This window comes from Gadus macrocephalus, chromosome 18 (assembly GCF_031168955.1).
Source record: "Gadus macrocephalus chromosome 18, ASM3116895v1".
NCBI classification, from domain to species: domain Eukaryota; kingdom Metazoa; phylum Chordata; class Actinopteri; order Gadiformes; family Gadidae; genus Gadus; species Gadus macrocephalus.
Genome location: NC_082399.1, coordinates 409,423 through 420,463, shown reverse-complemented (window position 1 = coordinate 420,463; position 11,041 = coordinate 409,423). Strand labels below are relative to the sequence as shown.

At 56.0% G+C, this 11,041-nt stretch overlaps 2 protein-coding genes across 7 annotated transcripts; one reads left to right on the top strand and one right to left on the bottom strand.

The window, feature by feature from the left end:
- Positions 1-538: 538 nt before the first annotated feature.
- zgc:112496 (uncharacterized protein LOC541336 homolog) lies at positions 539-4,385 on the bottom strand. Of its 4 annotated transcripts, none has more exons than XM_060037759.1 (7): positions 4,243-4,385; positions 3,893-3,932; positions 3,398-3,536; positions 2,669-2,762; positions 1,309-1,468; positions 1,036-1,188; positions 539-826 (listed from the first exon to the last, which is right to left on the bottom strand). In XM_060037759.1, the coding sequence occupies exons 3-7, from the start codon at positions 3,532-3,534 to the stop codon at positions 660-662; spliced, it is 711 nt and encodes a 236-aa protein (XP_059893742.1). In that variant the 5' UTR covers positions 3,535-3,536; positions 3,893-3,932; positions 4,243-4,385; the 3' UTR covers positions 539-659. The 4 variants fall into 4 exon arrangements, with proteins under 4 accessions (XP_059893742.1, XP_059893739.1, XP_059893740.1 ...); XM_060037756.1 differs by lacking the exon at positions 4,243-4,385 and adding an exon at positions 4,056-4,189; XM_060037757.1 differs by lacking the exons at positions 3,893-3,932; positions 4,243-4,385 and adding an exon at positions 3,719-3,860.
- wdr24 (WD repeat domain 24) lies at positions 3,855-10,435 on the top strand. 3 transcript variants are annotated; one of them, XM_060037724.1, is made up of 12 exons: positions 3,855-3,959; positions 4,448-4,521; positions 4,707-4,766; positions 4,998-5,564; positions 5,805-5,982; positions 6,274-6,946; positions 7,042-7,136; positions 7,885-8,027; positions 8,111-8,215; positions 8,747-9,084; positions 9,283-9,467; positions 9,787-10,435. In XM_060037724.1, the coding sequence occupies exons 4-12, from the start codon at positions 5,078-5,080 to the stop codon at positions 9,953-9,955; spliced, it is 2,373 nt and encodes a 790-aa protein (XP_059893707.1). In that variant the 5' UTR covers positions 3,855-3,959; positions 4,448-4,521; positions 4,707-4,766; positions 4,998-5,077; the 3' UTR covers positions 9,956-10,435. The 3 variants fall into 3 exon arrangements, with proteins under 3 accessions (XP_059893707.1, XP_059893708.1, XP_059893706.1); XM_060037725.1 differs by having other exon boundaries at positions 3,919-3,959; positions 4,421-4,521; positions 5,074-5,564; XM_060037723.1 differs by having other exon boundaries at positions 3,919-3,959; positions 4,421-4,521.
- Positions 10,436-11,041: the final 606 nt, after the last annotated feature.

The following is an 11,041-nucleotide window of genomic DNA, read 5'->3' as shown; positions in this document are numbered from 1 at the left end:
TAGTCCTCATTATTTCATGATCTATTGTACTTTTCAAATGTGAACAGAACAATTTTATATTGTGTATATTTATCTTTTTATATATATATATATATATATATATACTGTATATATATATATATATTTAAAGACATTGTTTTATTTTGTACTGTTCATTGTACTCGCTTTTCATTTAGGGAACATCATGATTAAAGAACAATACTGTGGCAACTTGTCTGCTGTGCTTCCTACACCTCTCCCCCCTCACACCTCTCCCCTCTCCTCCTCTCTATCCCCTCTCACCCCTCTCTCCTCACTCCTCTCCCCCTCCCCCCTCACACCTCTCCTCCTCTCTATCCCCTCTCCCCTCTCCTCTATCCCCTCTCACCCCTCTCTCCTCACTCCTCTCCCTCTCCCTCTCCCCCTCCCCCCTCTCCTCTCCTCCTCCTCCCCCCCCTCTCCTGGGGGGCCAGGTAGCATCGTGTGAACCCCTGTTGGGCTGGAGCCCCCTTAGGCTCACCAACGTGTGGCGACTAAAGAACGGTTAATTCATTCCGGGTTTTTCTTCAATATAAACAATTCACAATTTATTAAGTCAAATGAAATGAGATCTCTGGCATTCAAAGGTCAAAGGTGAAACATAAACCCGTATGGATAAACCCAGGATGATGAAGGGGCCTTTAGTCGGTCCTCCTCTTCTTCGTTGGTCTCTCGTCGGCCTCCGGGCTCCGCCTCTCCCCGCCTCCCCCCTGTTCCTCCAGCAGGGGGAGCTGCAGCCGCCCGGCCACTGCCCACGCCCACAGGCAGCGCTCCGTCCGATGGGGGGTCCAGTCCCGCTCGGGGTCCGCTGAGGAAGAGGAGGGACACAGGTCAACGCCGAAGGTTTGGTTCTTTTGAATCATCCCGTTCTTCTGTTCCAGTTCAGTTCAGCAGATCCTTCATGTGGTTCTAGTTGTTCTCCAGATACATGTGGCCTGGATCAGCCTGGACCAGCCTGGATCAGCCTGGATCAGCCTGGACCGCCCAGCCGGTCCGGGCACCGGTCTAGCGCCTCACCCTGGTTGAGCTGGGCGGTGCGCTCCAGCAGGCGGTCCAGGTAGCGGTGGTAGTGCCGGGCGGTGTACTGGATGGGGGTGAGTCCGGGCACGCTCCCCACCCCCTCGTCGGACATGAAGGCGGCGTGCTCCGGGCACCCGGCCGCCAGCACCGCTGGAGAGGAGAGGACCAATCAGGAAACACTGAGCAGCCATTGGCTAAAGCGAGACCGACTGTGGGCAGCTGGGGGAGAACGTGATTGGTGGAGACCTCGGACCCCGCCCCTTACGGTACCGGAGGCGGTTGCCGGGCCGACGGCCTTCAGGGCACTGAGCTCTGCGATGGCGGCGCGGACGTCGGGGAGGAGGGAGAAGGCCGTCCGGGAGCAGAGCTCCACCGCCGCCGCCGCGTTGGACGCCAGCAGCTGCTGCAGCCGCGGCCGGAAGGACCCCCTCTGGGGGCAGAGAGGTGGAGGTCACTGACAGAGAGGTGGAGGTCACTGAGACAGGTGGAGGTCACTGACAGAGAGGTGGAGGTCACTGAGAGAGGTGGAGGTCACTGTCAGAGAGGTGGAGGTCACTGACAGAGAGGTGGAGGTCACTGACAGAGAGGTGGAGGTCACTGAGAGAGAGGTGGAGGTCACTGAGGGAGAGGTGGAGGTCACTGAGGGAGAGGGGGAGGTCACTGAGACAGGTGGAGGTCACTGACAGAGAGGTGGAGGTCACTGACAGAGAGGTGGAGGTCACTGAGGGAGAGGTGGAGGTCACTGAGAGAGAGGTGGAGGTCACTGAGGGAGAGGTGGAGGTCACTGACGGAGAGGTGGAGGTCACTGAGAGAGAGGTGGAGGTCACTGACAGAGAGGTGGAGGTCACTGAGGGAGAGGTGGAGGTCACTGTCAGAGAGGTGGAGGTCACTGAGGGAGAGGTGGAGGTCACTGACGGAGAGGTGGAGGTCACTGAGAGAGAGGTGGAGGTCACTGAGAGAGAGGTGGAGGTCACTGACAGAGAGGTGGAGGTCACTGACAGAGAGGTGGAGGTCACTGTCAGAGAGGTGGAGGTCACAGAGAGAGGTGGAGGTCACTGAGGGAGAGGTGGAGGTCACTGTCAGAGAGGTGGAGGTCACTGAGAGAGAGGTGGAGGTCACTGAGGGAGAGGTGGAGGTCACTGAGGGAGAGGTGGAGGTCACTGACAGAGAGGTGGAGGTCACTGAGAGAGAGGTGGAGGTCACTGTCAGATAGGTGGAGGTCACTGAGAGAGAGGTGGAGGTCCCCCTCTGGGGGCAGAGAGGTGGAGGTCACTGAGAGAGAGGTGGAGGTCACTGACAGAGAGGTGGAGGTCACTGTCAGAGAGGTGGAGGTCACTGAGAGAGAGGTGGAGGTCACTGAGGGAGAGGTGGAGGTCACTGTCAGAGAGGTGGAGGTCACTGAGGGAGAGGTGGAGGTCACTGACAGAGAGGTGGAGGTCACTGAGAGAGAGGTGGAGGTCCCTGAGAGAGAGGTGGAGGTCCCCCTCTGGGGGCAGAGAGGTGGAGGTCCCTGAGAGAGAGGTGGAGGTCCCCATTTGGGGACAGAGATGGAGGTCCCTCAGTGAGGCCCCAGGGTCTTACTCTCTTGTTTATGGTTAGATCAGGGAGTCAGGCTCGATGCTCCACTTACAGTCAGCTTCCATTCCATGAGCTTCACCAGCTCTGGATGGGTCACGTATCTCTCAGACCGGCTGGAGATGAGTGCGGGCAGCTGCTCCTGATACCTGGAGGAGGAGGAGGAGGGGGGAACATCTGAGCCTCACTGGACCCATCCATCTCTCATACTCATGTTTAAAGGTTGGGTATGGGATTTGCGAAACTCTTTTGAAAATACACAACTGAAATGGTCCTACCCCCTCTCCTTCAACGCTGACTCTGACTCCACCCATTCCAAGTACATGGACGCGCAGTCATGCACGAGCGAACACAGATGCATGAGAGCGAGCCATTAGCTAGTTAGCTAGCTCCAGTAGCTACCGCAGGATATCAACAAACAGAAGCTTGCTCTGGGTCACGAGCTTTGAGTACGTGCACGAAGGGGTCGCGCGGGGGGGGGGGGGGGGGGGGGGGGGGGTCACGCAGTGCGACTGTTTGATTGACGTACTTACTGTCCAATGCCACTCGTTGGGTCTGGAAATCATTGGCTGGAGTTTTTCGAGCCCTGCACGTTCCACAGATGATTGACTTCTTTAATTTTCATGTCAGTACTTCTGACATGAAAATGATGTTAAAGTTATGATAAGGATTTCAAGTAATTTTGCAAAAATGGCCAAAAAAGAGAATTCCATACCCAACCTTTAAGTTGGGGTCTGACACATTGTTTCCTTTTGATATTTAGAATTATTAATATTATAATTACCACTTTTCAAGGGGTTGAAGTTTTCCAGACTTTTTGCCTTTCACTGCGGACTTGGCCTCCACCACGTCCCAGTATTGGTCGTAGACCCTCCTCCACCGGTCCGGGTCCTCACACGCGAACAGACTGGACCTGCTCATGGCTACGCAGTTACACACAGTTACACGCAGTTACATTATTAAAACCATAGCCTGCTGATGGTATCAAATGGTAAACAACTACGATGCTATTGCTTTAAAAAATACTTCAGAACGTTATAGACATTATTTAAACACTACATTTACAGTTACAAATGTATTCAGTGCAACACGAGTTTCATTTTACCTCTAAAAAGGGGAACTTTCGGTTTAATCTCTACAAAGTGGTACAGATTTATTCTCTTGAATAAAATATTTTATCATGGATCGCGTATGATAAAGTGCACCCAATGTAGATAATACTCCTACTAATAATACTGTACTACGTTTGTTTTGTCACGTTTGTTTTGTGATCACATACCGTAATCTCGCGAGAGCTGGACACGAAATACTATTTCCGGCTGTGCAGTGAGAAACAGTTTCAAAAGGTTAGTTATCTTAAGAACTTAAACGATTTATATATAAATATTCTACATTATTACTATTATCGAAAAAATACATATCAGACATATATACAAACACACATGATTGCACCCTTAATGTAAGCCATGTAAAGCAGGGTTTATCAGCAGCACTAGCTGGCTACACGCATCGAGCTAACATTAGCATCACAACATTAGCATTAGCATCACATCGCGTAGCTCCTTCCGGTCTCGTGTTCCTCAAAGCAGCAGAACAAAACGTCTGGTCTTCTACCTTCAGAAGTTATACCTGTCCTCAACAAGTCACTTTATGCATCGGCCAATGCGACATAAATCCACTTCATTTCTTGACAATTAAAGATTTTTAATTAGTTTATTCAGCGCCTGGTTTCCCTTAATTCCCTGAATTAAAAGTCTCTGACTGTCCCTAACATTCCTCTCATTCCGTCGCTGATCGTATAATATAGAAGTCCCCTCTTGTCAACCACAATCAGTGCGTCTTGAGGATGAGGAACCGAACCAGCCGCCATGGGACGCGGATGATGTGATAAACATCATCTATCCCTAGGTAAGGGAAGAGTATTTGTGTTTACTGTGTACTCACAATTCATTAGTATCTACAGAATTATTATAAGGACCAACTCTAGGCACTTTCTGCTTGGGTCTTAGATTATGGACCATAGAGGGGAAAGAGCTGTACGTTTTTAGTATTAGTCCTAATGCATTTTCCTTAACATGTTGCATGGTGTGCAGCTGTCAGCGCTGGTCTACCCGGAGAAACCTCTGTTCCTGAAACTACAAACACTGCGTCAAGTGAGTCTATTTCTGGAGCTTTAATATCACAGGGTAACCTTGCATTGTTTCAGAATCCATTCCTGCCCGTGATGTTGCTCCTCTGCGCCCTCTGCTGGTGGCCCAATAGATGAGGATGTCATGACGTGATGACCTAAGCAAAGTGTCGGTTTCCACGTGACGCTGTCATTCATAATCTAAAGGGTTTCCCTGTCTTCATCCCCTGGTTCAATGTGGGGCTCTCTGATGTAGTGAGTCAGTGCTAGCCGGTGCAGGTGCCTGGTCGTGTGTTGCTGGTCTGTACCTTTGGCTCACCGACCCCCCCCAGGACCATGGAGAAGATGTCCCGGGTCTCCACGGCTCTGGGCGGAGGCGGCGGCGCCGTCAGCGGGCGCACCATGTTCTGCCACCTGGACGCGCCCGCCAACGCCATCAGCGTGTGCCGCGACGCCTCGCAGGTGGTGGTGGCCGGCCGCAACATCTTCAAGATCTACGCGCTGGAGGACGAGCAGTTCGTGGAGAAGCTGAACCTGCGCGTGGGCCGCAAGCCCTCGCTCAACTTCAGCTGCGCCGACGTGATGTGGCACCAGATGGAGGAGAACCTGCTGGCCACCGCCGCCACCAACGGCGCCGTGGTCACCTGGAACCTGGGCAAGCCGTCGCGCAACAAGCAGGACCAGCTGTTCACGGAGCACAAGCGCACCGTCAACAAGGTGTGCTTCCACCCCAGCGAGGTGTACATGCTGCTCAGCGGCTCGCAGGACGGCTTCATGAAGTGCTTCGACCTGCGCAAGAAGGAGTCCGTCAGCACCTTCTCAGGTACGGCCGCCCTGCACTCCGCCGGTGTGGAGAACGATACCACAGCACCGCTCAAACTCAGCGTCGCTGGATCGGTTTCAGAATATCGATGAAACATGGTATTTTAGCCTCAACAAGACAGTTGTGTCAGGATCAGAACGCGATGTGCTGCCTAGCAGCCATTGGTCGTATGCAGTCAATAAAGCGGCACATGGCGCGTTGTAGTAGTGTGAGGGCTGACCGGTGCCTTGCCGTCCCCAGGTCAGTCTGAGAGCGTGAGGGACGTCCAGTTCAGTATGAAGGAGTACTTCACCTTCGCCGCCTCCTTTGAGAACGGGAACGTGCAGCTGTGGGACATCCGGCGACCGGACCGCTACGAGAGGATGTTCACCGCCCACAACGGGCCCGTGTTCTGCTGCGACTGGCACCCCGACGACCGGTGAGTCCTCCTAACCACAGCCAACGACCATTGGTGTTGCTTTTGGTACAGATTAACCCCAGCGTGTATATTTGTATTGTTGATTCATTCATTTTACTATAATTAGCTATTTGTACCGTTGTGTGATGCTATCACGCTCCCTTCTCCTCGGGGGTGAATGAAGACAGACTGTCTGTGTCTGTGTCTGTGTCTGTGTCAGTAAGTAAGTGTCTCTGTGCGCCTCTACCTCTGTGCAGGTAAGCGTGAAAATGTGTTGTGGATCCTGTGGCTCAAAGTGTGTTCCGTCTGCAGGGGATGGCTGGCCACTGGCGGCCGGGACAAGATGGTGAAGGTGTGGGACATGAGCACCACGCGGGCCAAGGAGATCCACTGCGTGCAGACCATCGCCTCCGTGGCGCGCGTCAAGTGGCGCCCGGAAAGGAAGTGGCACCTGGCCACCTGCTCCATGATGGTGGACCACAACATCTACGTGTGGGACGTCCGCCGGCCCTTCATCCCCTTCGCCACCTTCGAGGAGCACAAGGACGTGACCACGGGCATCGCCTGGCGCCACCAGCACGACCCCTACTTCCTGCTGTCGGGCTCCAAGGACAGCACGCTGTACCAGCACATGTTCAAGGACGCCAGCCGGCCCGTGGACAAGGCCAACCCCGAGGGACTCTGCTTCGGCCTGTTTGGAGACCTGGCCTTCGCCGCCAAGGAGAGCCTGATCAGCAGCGACGCCAACAGGAAGCCCTACCCCGGCGGGGACCGCCGCTACCCCATCTTCTTCTTCAAGAAGCCGGACCTCACGGAGCAGTTCGCCCACGTGTCCAGCGCCCTCAGCGTCTTCGAGACCGGCCTGGAGAGCGGCCGCATGGACTGGTTCTCCCAGACGGCGCGCCTTTACCTGCTCAGCGGGAAGCCCTTCGCCGAGCTGTGCGACCACAACGCCAAGGTGGCCAAGGAGCTGAACCGGCCTCAGGTCAGCCCCGCCCCCCGCCGCCCCCCGCCGCCTCAGGCTGCTTCTGTAGGCATCAAACGGATAACGGACCTTCTTTGTCCTTCCCCGTGGTACAGGTCTCCACCACGTGGACCATGGTCCGCATCATGTTCTCCGACCCGGCCAACCCCAACCTCAGCGCCAAGCTGGGCACGCTGCCTCTGATGAACAGGTACGCCTCCAGTACCACCAGGGTCCTGTGGGTGGCGCCGCTACAACGTCTGCTCTGTGTTGCTGTAGCTCTGTGTTGCTGTAGCTCTGTGCTGCTGTAGCTCTGTGTTGCTGTAGCTCTGTGCTGCTGTAGCTCTGTGCTGCTGTAGCTCTGTGCTGCTGTAGCTCTGTGCTGCTGTAGCTCTGTGCTGCTGTAGCTCTGTGCTGCTGTAGCTCTGTGCTGCTGTAGCTCTGTGCTGCTGTAGCTCTGTGTTGCTGTAGCTCTGTGCTCCTGTAGCTCTGTAGCTCTGTGCTCCTGTAGCTCTGTAGCTCTGTGTAGCTCTGTGTAGCTCTGCTCCTGTAGCTCTGTGTTCCTGTAGCTCTGTAGCTCTGTGTAGCTCTGTGTTCCTGTAGCTTTGTGTTGCTGTAGCTCTGTGTTCCTGTAGCTCTGTGTTCCTGTAGCTCTGCTCCTGTAGCTCTGTGTTGCTGTAGCTCTGTGTTCCTGTAGCTCTGTGTTGCTGTAGCTCTGTGTTGCTGTAGCTCTGTGTTCCCGTAGCTCTGTTCCTGTAGCTCTGTGTTGCTGTAGCTCGGTGTAGCTCTGCTCCTGTAGCTCTGTGTTGCTGTAGCTCTGTGTTCCCGTAGCTCTGTGTTGCTGTAGCTCGGTGTAGCTCTGCTCCTGTAGCTCTGTGCTCCTGTAGCTCTGTGCTCCTGTAGCTCTGTGTTGCTGTAGCTCTGCTCCTGTAGCCAACGTCTGCTCTCTGCTCCTGTAGCTTCAGCATGAAGGACATGGGGGCGTGTCCGGACATGGGGGCGTGTCCGGACATGGGGGCGTGTCCGGCAGACCGGGGGAAGGAGGGGCGGTCGGACACCGCCCACCTGGAGCCAGGGACCTCCCACATCAGCAACAACGACGGTAGGACACGCCCCCGCGCCCGCATGGGAACACACCTGAGTGCCCCGCCCTAACCCCGAGGTGGATATTATGGTCTGTTGCAGACAACGAGGAGACGGAGGGCAGCGACGGCCAGGCCGAGTACATGTTCGGAGACGCAGAGCTCGACGACGACGACCTGTACTCCGTGGAGCACGATAACCCAGCAGGTCAGTGTCCTCAGCCTCCGTCAGGTCAGCCTCCGTCAGGTCAGTCTCCGTCAGGTCAGCCTGTGTCAGGTCAGTGTCCTCAGCCTCCAGCAGGTCTGCCTCCGTCTGCCTCCGTCAGGCCAGCCAGGTCAGCCTCCGTCTCCGCACTGAGCTTTTCCTCGTTGAGGGTCTCCTCACTGAGGGTCTCCTCGTTGAGGTTCTTTTCACTGAGGTTCTCCTCGTTGAGGTTCTCCTTGTTGAGGTTCTCCTCGTTGAGGGTCTCCTCGTTGAGGGTCTCCTCGCTGAGGTTCTCCTCGTTGAGGTTCTCCTCGTTGAGGGTCTCCTCACTGAGGGTCTCCTCGTTGAGGGTCTCCTCGTTGAGGTTCTCCCCGTTGAGGGTCTCCTCGTTGAGGTTCTCCTCACTGAGGGTCTCCTCGTTGAGGGTCTCCTCGTTGAGGTTCTTTTCACTGAGGGTCTCCTCGTTGAGGTTCTTTTCACTGAGGGTCTCCTCGTTGAGGTTCTCCTCGTTGAGGGTCTCCCGTTCCCCCCCAGAGGACCAGGAGTACACGCTGCCCCAGGAGGCCTTCCCCCTGCGCCACGAGATCCTGGACAACCCGTCGGCCCCGGAGCCCCTGCAGCAGGACAAGGCCGAGTCTCCCCACGTGAGCGGGGGCGAGGCGGAGGCCACCTGCCTCACGCCCATCGAGTCCTGCTCGCTCATCTCGGCCTCGCAGCCGCTGTACACGGCCCACCTGCCGGCCGGCTTCTTCTGCCCCGTGGTGCGCGACATGCTGCGCTACTACGCCGAGCAGGGCGACGTGCAGATGGCCGTGTCGGTGCTCATCGTGCTGGGAGAGCGCATCCGCAAGGAGATCGACGACCTGACGCAGGTGAGCAGGGAGCTGGGGTGAGGAGTGAGCTGGGGTGAGGAGTGAGCTGGGGTGAGGAGTGAGCTGGGGTGAGGAGTGAGCTGGGGTGAGGAGTGAGCTGGGGTGAGGAGTGAGCTGGGGTGAGGAGTGAGCTGGGGTGAGGAGTGAGCTGAGCTGGGTGCCCTCCCCCAGGCCGTAATGAGGTTGTGTCCCCCCCAGGAGCACTGGTACACATCGTACATTGACCTGCTGCAGCGGTTTGAGCTGTGGAACGTGTCCAACGAGGTGATCAAGCTCAGCACCTGCGGCGCCATCAGCTGCCTGAACCAGACCTCCACCACGCTGCACGTCAACTGCAGCAACTGCAAGCGGCCAATGAGCAACCGGGGCTGGGTGTGCGACCGGTAAGACCCCGCCCTCAAACTCCAATAGAGGACCGTTATGTAGACATGGGTTACTCAGGGATCGAACACGGAACCTTTGAACCGCCGCTACCATCCTGCAGCCGCTACCATCCTGCCCTCATTTAGCACAGTAATCAATTATTTGCTGGAGGCAATTTTGGAAACTGACATTTTTTCCATTCTCCGTTTCCAGTGTTTTGAACTCTAGGATTGTAATCGGGTTCAGCCCGACTGCGCTGTGAGAACGGCCGTCCTCACAGCGCAGTCGGGCTGATCCTGTAGGGACGCTGTGTTCACCTGTTCCCCTCCCCTCCACCAGGTGCCACCAGTGTGCCAGCGTGTGTGCCGTGTGCCACCATGTGGTGAAGGGCCTCTTCGTCTGGTGCCAGGGCTGCAGCCACGGCGGCCACCTGGAGCACATGATGCACTGGCTGAAGAGCAGCCCGCACTGCCCCGCCGGCTGCGGACACCTCTGTGAGTACACCTGACCCCGTCAGGTGACCCCCCGTCAGGTGGCCCCCGTCAGGTGACCCTCCGTCAGCGGCCCCGTGGGGGAGCAACGATGGAGGGGGTGAGACGTGCGTCCTGCTGGGGGAGGGAGGGGGGGTCAGGGGGTAACCCCGCCCCTAACCCCCCCCTGGCATCAAGCCTTCCCTAAACTCTGTTGTCCAGTGGCCCGACCCACCGGGCTGAAGGCCAGTCCCTGATGGACGCCGTCGCGGTGGACCTGCGCTCCTGTCGGCGTTGGATTTGAAGGACAGGAGATGTGATGGGTGTTCATGTTTTACCTCTTTTAACCTCACCAGCACCGTCTCTGAGCAAGCGCTAAGTGCATGCTAATGTTTTCACATGTAAATAGTGTTTCATCTCCTCTGAACTGTAGATACCGACTAATGATTTATATGACATTAATTACATTCATTCAGCGCTTTGAATGGTAAGGCTGCTAATAAAGCGATACAAGTTTAGACATCGTGTCTGGATCGAGACGTCCACGTCGTTTTTATTTCTCTCTCTGCTCGGGGTCAGCGACTCTGAGCCAACCTGTCTGCAGATCCGTTCACAAAAAGACGTTGTGTGTTGGTGCTCTCCCGTCAGGTGTGGGAGGGGGGGGGGGTTAGTGCACAACATCAGGCTACGTTAATAAAACTACAAGGAATTTTACCAACACAATTTCCCTAAAAACATCCCATTAAGGCTGACCCAAGGCACGGTTAACTTCAGAAAGGTGTGGATGGTTCCTAGACCAGAGCCTGGTGGTCCGTCAGAGGCCAGACGCCGAGGCCAGACGCCGGGGGCCTGCTGGCCGTGGACGCGCTGTGTGACTCCGTCAGCCACCTCCATTATGGTCCGCCCTTCCTAATCAATGTTGGAGGAATGTTCTTTTAGTTTGGCAGGATTTCCAAGAGGAAGTTTCCCCGTAAACCGGACTAGGGAGGAATATCCCCGGGGACCCTTGTGACCCAGAGCCGGATCCCCCCCCACCCCCAGGACCCCCCCCTGGTCCTGGTCCCGGTCTGCCCCCCCCCCTGGTCCTGGTCTGCCCCCCCCCTGGTCCTGGTCTGCCCCCCCCC